This window comes from Panicum hallii, chromosome 3 (assembly GCF_002211085.1).
Source record: "Panicum hallii strain FIL2 chromosome 3, PHallii_v3.1, whole genome shotgun sequence".
NCBI classification, from domain to species: Eukaryota; Viridiplantae; Streptophyta; class Magnoliopsida; order Poales; family Poaceae; genus Panicum; species Panicum hallii.
In genome coordinates, this window is record NC_038044.1 from 57532084 (window position 1) to 57544652 (window position 12569).

Below are 12569 nucleotides of genomic sequence, written 5' to 3' on the forward strand. Positions count from 1 at the left end.
TGCGTTATTTGTTCTCAAAACGTTTATATATATGAGAGACATTCGTCGCGTGTGCATTGCCTTTCTCTGGATTTATATCATCATATACTAATGTAATTGAGTCTGACTGATGCGTATAGGTATGAAGGAAGCAGCGCCCTTTTCCTTTATCTAAAAAATAATATCTGCTGAACCTCTCGTCATCACACAATTTGATCAGTTAATCAGTGCTTAATGCGGCCTATATACTATTGTTAAAGAAAAAGATGTTGTATAAATTCAAACAGAACTTCAGCTGAATTACAAACCCATGGATATCGATCTCTTCCGTAATACTTCAGAGCGTACTCCGAACACACTCTGGCACTCATAAAATGCCCGGCACTCAGAAAGAATCAAAAGGGAGGTGAACAAACACACAGAACACGCAATACAAACTCAAAGAGCGAGCAGTAATATATATGCAAGCGAATCAATGGCCGGATCCAGGTGAACCTGCAGCCCGCTTAGTACGATCGCCATCTTCGCCCTGACCACCATCCGGCATGGGCTTCCGGGATACGCCAGTGTGCGTGGTCAGTGCCCAGAGCACGGTGATGAACTCGCCTCCCTCCACCAGCGCGTTCTCATGCCCCTTCATGCGTTCCTCGTCCGTCGATGGTGCCAGGTAGATCATAATCTCCGTCCACACATCGCCCAGCATCTTCCACACAATTTCCGGATCATTCGGCGGCTTTGCCTTTGCCCGTAATGAAGCACCTAGCGTCACACCATTTTTCACCACCTTCTTTTCTGTCCAGCTCCCTTCTCCCTCGAGCTTCATGATCCTCTCGACCCGGGCGGCCTGCCGGAAGAAGAAGAACTCCAGGCAGCCGAGGCTCTCCTTGAGCTCCTTTTTCACGAGGTCGACGACGTCCTCCGTCTTGTCCTGATTGTCCGGCAGGAGCTCCGGGTGGAAGATCACCAGGTATGAACAGTACTTGGACAGCCTCGTCGCCACAATGCTGCTCGAGGTATGAGATGGGAATTTGTCCTCGAATATGGTGGTGGCGATGTGCCAGGTGAGGATGACCTCGGCGATGCTCTTGCTCTTGAACGCCCATTTAAGATCTTGGTCTACCACGGGCTTGCCTTTGGAGATGGGAGCAGCATGGTCATGTGCCACGAGGTACTCCATGATGGAGTCCTTAACACAGGCCGGAACAGTCCTGGCCCGCACCAGCAGGGAGAGCGTGGACGGCAGCGGGAAGACCGGCGGCCACCGCAGGTTGAGCACGGAGAACTGCTTGATGGTGAGCTCGCCGTGGCTCATCCTGCTCCGCAGCCACCGGATCCGGCGGAAGCCCCACCTGAAGCTGGGCTTCTCTCGCCACGCCGGCCTGGCCGCGTAGTCGCAGACGAGCGCGACCATGAACCAGTTGGAGAGGAGGAAGACGGCGAGCTCCCAGACGGACTCGTAGACGAAGATGATGAAGAGGAGGAAGGTGATGGCGAGGTCAAGCAGGGCGAAGAAGGAGTTGGGGGACTTTTTGACCTCCTTGAAGAGGCACATGGTCAGGTTGCGGATGCCGGTGCTGAGGGTGTAGTTGTCCGCGTGGATGCTGGTCAGTGAGTAGCCGAAGTCTCCGTTGCCGCAGAGGAAGACGGTCATGAGGCAGAGGCCGAGCACGACCACGGGGAAGAGGAGGTAGTTGGCGAGCAGGAAGAAGGGGCTCGCGAAGATGACGGGGACGACGGAGTGGTAGTACTCGGAGAGGAAGTTGACGTCGTCGGTGATCACCTGGAACACCGCCTCGGAGTCCGTCGTCGTCCTCACCGTGCCTCCATGTCCGTCCTCCTTGACCTTGTTGTAGTAGAGGCCCTTGAGGATGAGCTCCCTGCCGTGGGTGGCTTCCTCCTCGGTCAGTGGCTCGTGCTGCTCGAACCGGCGGCGGAGGAGCTTGAAGAGAGCGAAGGAGAGACAGAGCCTCCTCAGGCGTTGGTCTCGATCCCACGAATCACTCTCGGTGAGCCTCCAGACATCGCCGACTGTGACTACGCCGGGGACGACCGCAACGCCGTTCGGGTCAACGTTCAGATCGTAACCGTCCGCCGTCGCCTCCTTCACCAGCTGATCTTCTCCCACCACGATGTACGGGCACGCCTTCAGCAGCTGCTCAGGCGTCCGTCGTTGAGCAGCATGCTCCACGTCGCCGCCGTCGTGGTGCACGACAGGAACAACGTGGAGGCCAAGGATTTGTGCCATGTAGGAGGCGATGAGCCTGGCGTTCTTGCCGTGGGCGTAGGAGCGCTTGCCGAACTCGGTGAAGGCGATCCGCTGCACCACCGTGGTGGCGCAGAGGATCCAGAGGATGCCGAAGAGGATCTTCCGGCCGGCGCTGCGGATGTTGAAGAAGACCAGGCTGCCCAGCCAGACGACGCGGCCGGCGCGCTGGAGGCTGCTGGAGATGCCCTTCATGCGGATCTCGTCCACCTTCTTGCGGAGGAGCTCCACAGCATCCACAGGAGGATGACCAAAGCCTGCAGCGTCAGGTCCGTGGCGGCGCCGGCACCGGCGGGCTTGGTGGAGCTGGCCTTGCCGGCGTTCTTGGCCTCGGAAAAGAGGTACGACATGACGGGGAGCAGCAGGGAGAGCGCCGAGGAGAGGACGATGCGGACCTTGGGGTCGAGGATGGCGCTCACGTCGGAGATGCCGCTGAAGAGGTTCAGGTTGAAGAAGACCCCGGCGAGGACGAACATGATGACGGAGGCCGCCACCATAGAGGCCTCATTGCTCTGGTTGACGTACGTGGAGGTGAGGTTGGAGACGAACAGCCTAGTGGATTGGTCGCAGACGACATTCTCGAACAGCACCATGGCTACCTCTTGGCCGGCTTCGAGATAGCCACTGTAATAGCTAGCGACACATGCCTCGTATTTATATATACTGACTACTACTATCTAGTTCATCTCAATCCAAAGGAGATCGAAGAGGAAGAGCAGAAAATTGTTCCAGCAAGAACAAAGGAAGACGAAGAGCATCGCGTGTAGGCGTAGGTTTGCTTTTTGTCATCAAATGCGACAAAGCTGCGAGTGATTTAAAGCAGGATCGAGGCACGCAGTAGAGTAAGCTGTAGAGGCAATTTAATTTATTTCCTTCAAAGTTAAAGCTGATATTCTCGCTCGCTTTCCTACTCCATCCCAGGCTTGTGTTGTACACCATTCATTTGTGCTCGCTATATATGTATGATGCCTATGGAAGCAATGAAGAAGCGGGGCACAGCAAAGCAAATCAAGCAAGAAAGCTAGTGCTTGCCCGGCCATGGCGGCAGCCGACGCCGTCGGCCGGAAATCGGCGTTCCGGCGGGGGCTCAACGCGACGCGCTTGGCCGGCCGTAGCCTCTGCCGTGACGGTGCTCATCGTCTTGATCGTCGCCTACGCCGTCACCGTGGTCACCCGGACCGAGGAGCTCTCTCTCTCGGTCACCGGTGGCATCATATACATGAAGCCGGAGGCGGTGCAGCCGCGGAAGGTCGGACTCACCTTCAGCGTCCAGGCCAACAACCCCAGCGGCCGCGCCCGCTTCTACTACACCGGCCTCCACGGCAAGGTCTTCCTTGTGAACAACGGCACGAGCAAGCCTATCGCGAAGTTCAGCACGGGTATGAAGGACATGGTCGTGGCCCCCAACTCGATGCTGCAGACGGAAGCTTATGTGCATGTAAGTGACATTCCCCAAATCGCTCCCTACTTCGACGAGCTGTACAGCAGCAGCAGCGCCAACATCTTCTCCAACGCGATGATGACGCTGAACGGTACCCTCGACGTCAGGCTCTACTCGGTGCACAACAAGTCCAGTGTCCAGACGGTTTACTACTGCTGGCCGCTAACCATGGGCGCCGCTGGCAACGCCTCCGCGCCGGACATGGATGATAACGTGCCATGCGGGACCTATGATCCGATGGAATAGTTTCATTCTTTAATTTGTTGGTGTTCTTGTTTAATTCTACTTTGTACAATCATATGTGGATCGGATTTGGTTTGACACCAGCTGGTGTATTTTGAATATGTATTGAATTTGCACTGTTATGCAAATTTGCACTGACTACTACTATCTAGTTCATCTCAATCCAAAGGAGATCGAAGAGGAAGAGCAGGAAATTGTTCCAGCAAGAACAAAGGAAGACGAAGAGCATCGCGTGTAGGCGTAGGTTTGCTTTTTTGTCATCAAATGCGACAAAGCTGCGAGTGATTTAAAGCAGGATCGAGGCACGCAGTAGAGTAAGCTGCAGAGGCGATGTGACCAGCTCGAAAGTGAAGAACATGTGACTCAGGTTCTTTCTTTCTTGACAAGCTATCAGGATGCTAACTTTTCTTTTGTATAAAGAACAAAGTATGATGCCCTCATCATCTGTCTATTCTTATATATTATAAGGAGACTTCCTCCTCGCCAATTGACTGGCGATTTGCATTCCTGTCGATCACCGCAATTTTAGTGGATAGTGAATTGGAGAGGGATATTTGGGCTTAGGGCGCCGGAGCTCCTCTAGGCTCGCAGGCGCAAGTAACCCCAAACCTCCACACCCTAAGCCCAAATATCCCTCTCCAATTCACTGTCCACTGTGGTGAAGGCGGGAGAGATGTCGTTAATCTTTGCTTTTTTCGGGACCTTGAAGCTTCTAGTAAGAGAATTCATAATTCTCTTAGTGGCTGATAGTGTGAAATATATATATTTATATATATCATCTAAGAACATCTAGTATAGGTGCCAAGCATGTTTGGAATGACGGTCATATAATTGCATGGTAATTCTGATCATGGAAAAGCATACAAACAATAATTCCTTGAAATTTGGACAAAATTTGGATAGAAATGGTGCATCTTTTGATGAGCAGTTATGTTCTATTGGCAAATGGTAATTCTGATCATGGTAAAAAAGATTAACATATCATAGAGCTCGTGAAATTTTGAACACTTAATAAGCATGTTGTCTATTATTATTCGAAATGAATAATTTGCTGATCACTCAACCCGGATAAGCATCTTATTACACAAAAAGAATCTAACCAACACACTCGATCAGTATATATGCTTGATGAAACCATTCCCTCCCAATGCATATGGATTGTTTTGAAAAATTCGCAAATCGGCTTGGGCAATATATATAGACAAATCAGCTGCCTCTTCCCCCAACAACAAACGACAAAAGGTCCATCTTACTGCTTATAGGGTTTTGGAACCACATTCCTACGAGACACATCACTTTAGCAGTGTCACTAGGTAACGCATTATAACCACTTTAATCCTTGGAATCTTTTCTTCCTCAAGTCCTGGTAGTTTAATTTATTTCCTTCAAAGTTAGAGCTGATATTCTCTCTCGCTTTCCTTTTCCCTCCACCTACCAAACTTTTGAACCCTAAGCTCCATCCAGGCTTGTGCTGTACACTATTCATTTGTGCTCGCTATATATGTATGATGCCTATGGAAGCAATGAAGAAGCGGGGCACAGCAAAGCAAATCAAGCAAGAAAGCTAGCGCTTGCCCGGCCATGGCGGCAGCCGACGCCGTCGGCCGGAAATCGGCGTTCCGGCGGGGGCTCAACGCGACGCGCTTGGCCGTAGCCTCCGCCGTGATGGTGCTCATCGTCTTGATCGTCGCCTACGCCGTCACCGTGGTCACCCGGACCGAGGAGCTCTCTCTCTCGGTCACCGGCGGCATCATATACGTGACGCGGGAGTCGGTGCAGCCGCGGGAGGTCCGACTCACCTTCAGCGTCCAGGCCAACAACCCCAGCGGCCGCGCCCGCTTCTACTACACCGGCCTCCACGGCTTGGTCTCCCTTGTGAACAACGGCACGAGCAAGCCTATCGTGAAGTTCAGCACGGGTATGAAGGACATGGTCGTGGCCCCCAACTCGATGCTGCAGACGGATGCTCTTGTGCATGTAGATGACATTCCCCTAATCGCTCCCTACTTCGACGAGCTGTACAACAGCAGCAGCGCCAGCATCTTCTCCAACGCGATGCTGACGCTGAACGGTACCCTCGACGTCGGGCTCTACTCGGTGCACAACAAGTCCAGTCTCCAGACGGTTTACTACTGCTGGCCGCTCACCATGGGCGCCGCTGGCAACGCCTCCGCGCCGGACATGGATGATAACGTGCCGTGCGGGACCTCTGATCCGATGGAATAGTTTCATTCTTTAATTTGTTGGTGTTCTTGTTTAATTCTACTTTGCACAATCATCTGTGGATCGGATTTGGTTTGACACCAGCTGGTGTATTTTGAATATGTATTGAATTTGCACTGTTATGCAAATTAGTTGTTGGTATAGAGTGACGAAGATACTTTCTCTGCCCTTTTCGCCCTCCTTTACAAACTATACTAAGGGAATATGGGTTGGTTTACAAAGCGGTAATTAAGGTAGGCTTATATAAGTTTGCTTTCTCTTCCTTGATCATGACATTCACGCCTTCTTCCTCTTCACCATCCTTCCTTCCATGCGTGGATTCGAAGAGTGCAAGGAATATAGCTCCATTAGATCATAATTGTAATTTTGGTGATTGTGTGACAATATAGTCAATGGGACCAACAAGTTTACAAGCTCAAGTTTGTATGATTTTTAGATCCCATGGATGGAGTCCAATCCATATACAAGATGGTCCAAATCGTTGTCAAGATGTCCAAATGACAGCCGAGATAATTTGGACAAGGTTCTACATGATTACATGAGTCGGTTAAACCGATGGCATGAACTTATAACGGGTTGGTGCTTTGGTGAGTTGATATGGCGATCAAGTGAAGAAATGACAGAGGCACCGGTTAAACCGACAATGCAAAAGAAGACGTCGGTGCAAGCGTACTATGGTTACTCAGTACGCATGATTTGGTTCCAGAAGGATTTCCAAGCAAAGTCTTCACCACCGGTTAATCCGACGGTCGTCGGTGCATCACGTCGGTGCAATGATGTCAGCAGAGAATGGCAATTGGAGTTCAACGACTAGTAGGCAGGCTAAGTATGACCGGTTAAACCGATGGTGGCGACCGGTTTAATCGATGCTTTATGCTTTTCTGGATAAAAATAAGCAACGGCTATGAGCTATCCTCTAGCCTATATAAGGCCTCACCCCGGATCATTTGATGCAGCTGGAGTTCGTGAGAAGCTACAGAAACTCTGCTGAAGTTCTCCATGCCAACCAAAGAGCTCATTGATCAAATTATTAGGTTTAGCACAAGCTTTGGTAGTGCAGTGCTAGGCTAGCTCTAGGAAGAGTGTGAGAGTAAGGTGTTGTGACTCTTTGCTGGTTCTTGAGTGAACCTCAAAATTGTACCTCGGTGTGCCAGCCCCTTGGAGTCTTATTGGCTCGCCGGCAAGTCATTGATCCTCAGGCTTGGTGTGGAGCGGCGACGACGGCTCTGTGCAGGGGACGTGGCCGCCCTCTTCCTATGCGGAGAAGCTCCTTAGTGGAGACGGCATCGTGGTGACCGGGAACTTGGCGAGAGCCTTGGTGGCTAAGCCTTGGTGGCGAGTCAAGAAGAGTTTTGGAAGAGACTTGGTGATCGAAAATTAATACTCTTAGTGAGTGCTTCAACAACGTGGACTAGGGGTAGCTTTGTGCCTACCGATACTATGGGATAAATCTTCGTGTCGAGAGTTTGCTTCCCCTCATCCTCTTCTTTTAAGCTTCCACATTTCTTATTGCAATCTTGTGTGCCTTTACATTCTTAGTATAGTATCTTGCTAGGATTGGCTATAGGTTCCAAAACTCTTTGGGATGATGTTTTCACACTAGTTGAACTCTAGTTGCATATCTAGGTTATATGTTTTAGCTTATATTTTGTGCTAACTGGTTTGATCCATAGGTTCAGGTTTTAGAATTGCCTAATTCACCCCCTCCCCCTCTTAGGCTACGAGCACTGATTCCTTTTAAGTGGTATCAGAGCCGGGGCTCACTTCTTTCACAAAGAAACGTCAATTCCATTAGCGAATTGTGAAAACCGGCTCATTGGAACGGTTAGGCTTCACCCCCTAGTGATTTAGCTCGTCGGGGAAGGGATTGATACCTTAGGATTGGCTCCACAGTTCAATCACATAGGCTTCCAACGTTGAAAGATTTTAATGCAAGCTTATCTCCAAGCAACGGGTCTAAATGTTTGGAGAGTTGTGAGTGAAGGCATGAAAAATGATGGTCACCAAGATAGACAATATAATGTTATTGCAAAACATATAATCTTGTCTTCTCTTTGTGACAATGTGTTCAATCGTGTGTTTGCTTGCAAAAATTCCTTTGAGCTATGGAAGACTATCAATGAGAAGAATGGTGGCACAAAGGATGTGGTCAATGAAAGATATCATGTTCTCATTGATAAGCTTAATAGCTTTAAGCAATTTGATCATAAAGATGCTTCATCAATGTACCCACGATTGAATGTTCTTGTGAATGAGATTAACTCCCTAGATGTCAAGAAGATTGAAGAGATGAAACTCATTGGCAAGATCCTTCACTCCCTCCGAAGGCCGGACTATGATTTGGTGACAACAATTCTCTATGAGAAAGAGCTCAAGACCATGACACCAAATCATGTCCTCCACCTTCTTCACCAACATATAGCTCCCTTGCTAGCAAGCAAGCCAAGAAGTTGAAGAAGATGGTGATCCAAGAAAGCTCAAGTGAAGAGGAAGAAGAGGATGCAGCCAAGAGCTCCTCAAGTGATGAAAAAGAAGAGATGGACCCCAAGCTTCTCAAGCAAGTCAAGATCTTAAACAAAAGCTTAAAGAAGATCAACATGATGGGGTACATGGTCTTCCTCAAAGATGGGCCTCACCATCAATTCATGAAGGTTGAGAGGATCAAGTACGAGAAGAAGAAGCAAGAGAAGAAGGAGAAGAAGCCCAAGCATGAAGCTTTTGCTATCTTCGGAGAATGGGTGAGTGGTGGTGAAGAATCAAGCACAAGTTCAAGCGATGAGACAATCAAGATATTTACCACCCGCACCAACATCGGCACATCATTATCAAACATGTGCCTTATGGATAAAGGTATGAGTGAAAGCGATGTAAGTGATGATGACTCCGACTCTCCCTCATTTGATAAGCTTCTTGACTTGATTCATCAGGAACAAGGAGTCATGAAAAGACAATCTAAAGAAATCAAACAACTTAATGCTCTTAGTGATCTTAATGCTACCCTTGTTATAAATTATGATGATTTGTTGTGCAAATTCAAATTGCTTAACAAAGAGCATGAAGAGCTCAAATAAAAAATTAAGAGCATTAAGAATGAAACTAATGACTCTTTAGAAATGGAGCAATCTATCCCTTGTGCAATCCCTATCTTCAAGGTATATGCTTCACCTTCTTGCATTGATTTAATTGATGAATCTTGCTGTAACCCTTGCAATGAGAAATGCTATGAGAATGTTGTTGTAGAATCATGAGATGATCTTATTGCCGAGGAGAATGATGAGCTCAAGAAAGAAGTAGAAAGGCTCATGAGGGACTTGGCAAGATTGAAGGGCAAGAGCATTGCCCAACCTTCTCAAGATAACCGTGAAGACATGGTGAAGAAGCTTGAGAAGGGGTCAACTGTGACATGCTTCAAGTGCCATCAAGAAGGCCACAAGTCCTACAAATGTCCTCAACCCAAGAAGATGGTTCCAGATGAGAAGAACAAGAAGAGCTTCACCATCAAGAGTTCTCTCATCTACAACAAGCCCAACCAGAGAAACAAGAGCAAGAGCACCTTCTATGTCATCAAGAAGAAGAGAAAAGGCAAGATGGTTGCCCACAAGGTTGGGAAGAAATATTAGAGTTAGAATCACTCCATTTGGATGCCCAAGGAAGTCATCACCAACATGAAGGGGCATCAAATGGTGTGGGTTCCAAAGAATACTTGAAGCCCGAAGATCGGCATTGGTACATTTGGAGGCTTGGCTCACAAGATGATGAGAAGAATCAAGCAAAGAAGTCAAGCTCACAAGATTGGACATTCGTTGCCCAAGTCCCCCATAAGGTAATGGTAGCTAGTTTCATTTCAAGCATCATGTAGCTTGCTATGTTGTATGCATGCGTTGCGTTTCCTAGTATTATCTACATATGGTAGGTTGCTTGTGTCTTACTTTAACCCATGAGCAACCTACATGGTTTGATAAGTGTGTAGAAGAACTACACGGTGTTCACTTACATGGTAGATGGACTTCATGAGGTATGTATTCTATTTTTGTACCATGAACACAATCTATAAGATAAGCTTCCCATTGTTGTCAAAAACAATATGCATACTTTTGATTGTTGATTAAAACACTAAATGCACACATTTAGGGGGAGTTCATTCTATTGTTTATGATTTTAGAGACTAACAAGTTTGCAAGCTTATCCTTTGTAGTCTCTTGATGGTGTTTTTCCGGTGCAATCACACTAAGAGAATGTTGTTCACTCTTAATGTGAATTAACAACTCTACAAGCGTGAAAGAGTAATCTTTGTGCTTTCATGCATATTGAATCATGCCCTATCGAACTTAAATCTTCATATATAAGTTCATAGGCTATGTGCTCATACATTTATTCACCTTAGTTTACCCAAGTGCTTCTTCACTCAACTTCTTTCAAGTGGTACAACCAAGGTAAATAGTACAAACCCCGGAGGTATGCAAGGTTCAAACTCTTTTCATTGGTATCATTGTCAATTCTTTGATCTTTTAGAGCTACCTCCGTACATGATATGATCTAAGCTTTCTTGCTCAAATATCTAGTTGTGCACTTGATTTTCACATTATCATTTTTTGCACACATTTGTGGAAAGCTTAGCTCATGTCATGCTAGTTTCATGATTTTGTGATCCACCCTAGTGAGCTTCAAAATGGTATCTTCATTGATATCATATTATTTGGATCATGATTCATGGAGCTAGCTTCCTAGGCTACTAATTTTTTCCTTTGAGTTATATTGTTTTGCTAGGCCCTTTTAGGTGATTTGATTCCAAATGGGGAGAAGTGTGGAATCAAAGCAATTGTGGTGCAAATATGGGGGAGAAGTAGTGGTCAAGCAAGGTTTGGGTTACAAGAAATCCAACAAATAAACCTAATATAAAATTCAAAATTTTTGGGAGAAACAAAGGAGGAGACCAAGGACTTAGGGGGAGGCCAAGTTCAAGATTGGATGGTGGTAAGCATCCAAGCAAGTGTAAGTGGTTCAATTTATCAATTCTTGCAAATTTGTACTTGCTTTGATTGTGTTGTTATCAATAAACAAAAAGAGGGAGATTGTAAGGAACATGGCCCCATTAGGCCATGATTGTAATTTTGGTGATGGTGTGAGAACATAGTCAATGGGATTAACGAGTTTGTGAGCTCAAGTTTGTAGGATTTCTAGATCTCATGGATGGAGTGCAATCCATATACTAGATAGTCCAAATCGCTGTCAAGATGATCAAGTTGCAGTGAAAATGCAGCCGAGATGATTTGGACAAGGTTCAACATGATTACATACGTTGGTTAAACCGACGGCATGAAGTTATAACGGGTTGGTGCTTTGGTAAGTTGATATGGCGATCAAGTGAAGAAATAACAAAGGCACCGGTTAAACTGATGGTGCAAAAGAAGGGTTGGTGCAAGCGTGTTGTGGTTACTCAGTACGCATGATTTGGTTCCAGAAGGGTTTCCAAGCAAATGATTTGGTTCCAGAAGGGTTTCCAAGCAAAGTCTTCAGCACCGGTTAAACCGACGGTCGTTGGTTCATTGCGTCGGTGTAATGATGTTAGCAGAGGATGACAGTTGGAGTTTAACGGCTAGTAGGCAGGCTAAGTGTGACCAGTTAAACCGACGATGGCGACCGGTTTAATCGACGCTTTATGCTTTTGTAGGTAAAAGCAAGCAATGGCTATGAGCTGTCCTCTATCCTATATAAGGCCTCACCCCAGGTTATTTGAGGCTGCTGGAGTTTGTGAGAAGCTATAGAAATTCTACTGAAGTTCTCCAAGCCAACCAAAGAGCTCATTGATCAAATCCTTGGGTTTAGCACAAGCTTTGGAAGGTGTAGTGCTAGGCTAGCTCTAGGAAGAGTGTGAGAGCAAGGTGTTGTGACCCTTTGCTGGTTCTTGAGTGAACCTCAAGCTTGTATCTTGGTGTGCCGGCCCCTTGGAGTCTTAGTGGCTCGCTGGCAAGTCATCGACCCTCCAGCTTGGTGTGGAGCGGTGACAATGGCTTTGTGCGGGGGATGTGGAGACCCTCTTCCATCTTGGAGAAGCTCCTTAGTATTGACGGCATCGAGGTGACCGGGAACTTGGTGAGAGCCTTGGTGGCGAGTCAAGAAGAGTTCCGGAAGAGACTCGATGATCGGGAAGCAATACTCTTAGTGATTGCTTCAACAACGTGGACTAGGGGTGGCTTTGTGCCTACACATACCACAGGATAAATCTTTGTGTCAAGATTTTGCTTTCCCTCATCCCCTTATTTTAAGCTTCCGCATTTTTTATTGCAATCTTGTGTGACTTTAAATTCTTAGTGTAGTATCTTGCTAGAATTGGCTATAGGTTGCAAACTCTTTGGGATGAGATTTTCACACTAGTTGAACCCTAGTTGCACATCTAGGTTATATATTTTAGTTTATATT

At 47.3% G+C, this 12569-nt stretch overlaps 1 protein-coding gene and 1 pseudogene across 1 annotated transcript; one reads left to right on the forward strand and one right to left on the reverse strand.

The window, feature by feature from the left end:
- Positions 1-371: 371 nt before the first annotated feature.
- On the reverse strand, positions 372-2885 carry LOC112883943 (annotated as a pseudogene).
- Positions 2886-2978: 93 nt separating this feature from the next.
- On the forward strand, positions 2979-4404 carry LOC112883944. The gene is made up of 2 exons (XM_025949217.1): positions 2979-3680; positions 4079-4404. Exons 1-2 carry the CDS (start codon positions 3201-3203, stop codon positions 4214-4216), a joined length of 618 nt encoding a protein of 205 aa, XP_025805002.1. The 5' UTR covers positions 2979-3200; the 3' UTR covers positions 4217-4404.
- The last annotated feature ends 8165 nt before the right edge of the window (positions 4405-12569 follow it).

Bases quoted from the DNA above. Each gene is read 5' to 3' on its own strand.
- LOC112883944 (XM_025949217.1), top strand. From the start codon at position 3,201: ATGTATGATGCCTATGGAAGCAATGAAGAAGCGGGGCACAGCAAAGCA. The intron at 3,681-4,078 runs GTAAGTGACATT...ACTACTATCTAG, and splicing joins AGACGGAAGCTTATGTGCAT to TTCATCTCAATCCAAAGGAG.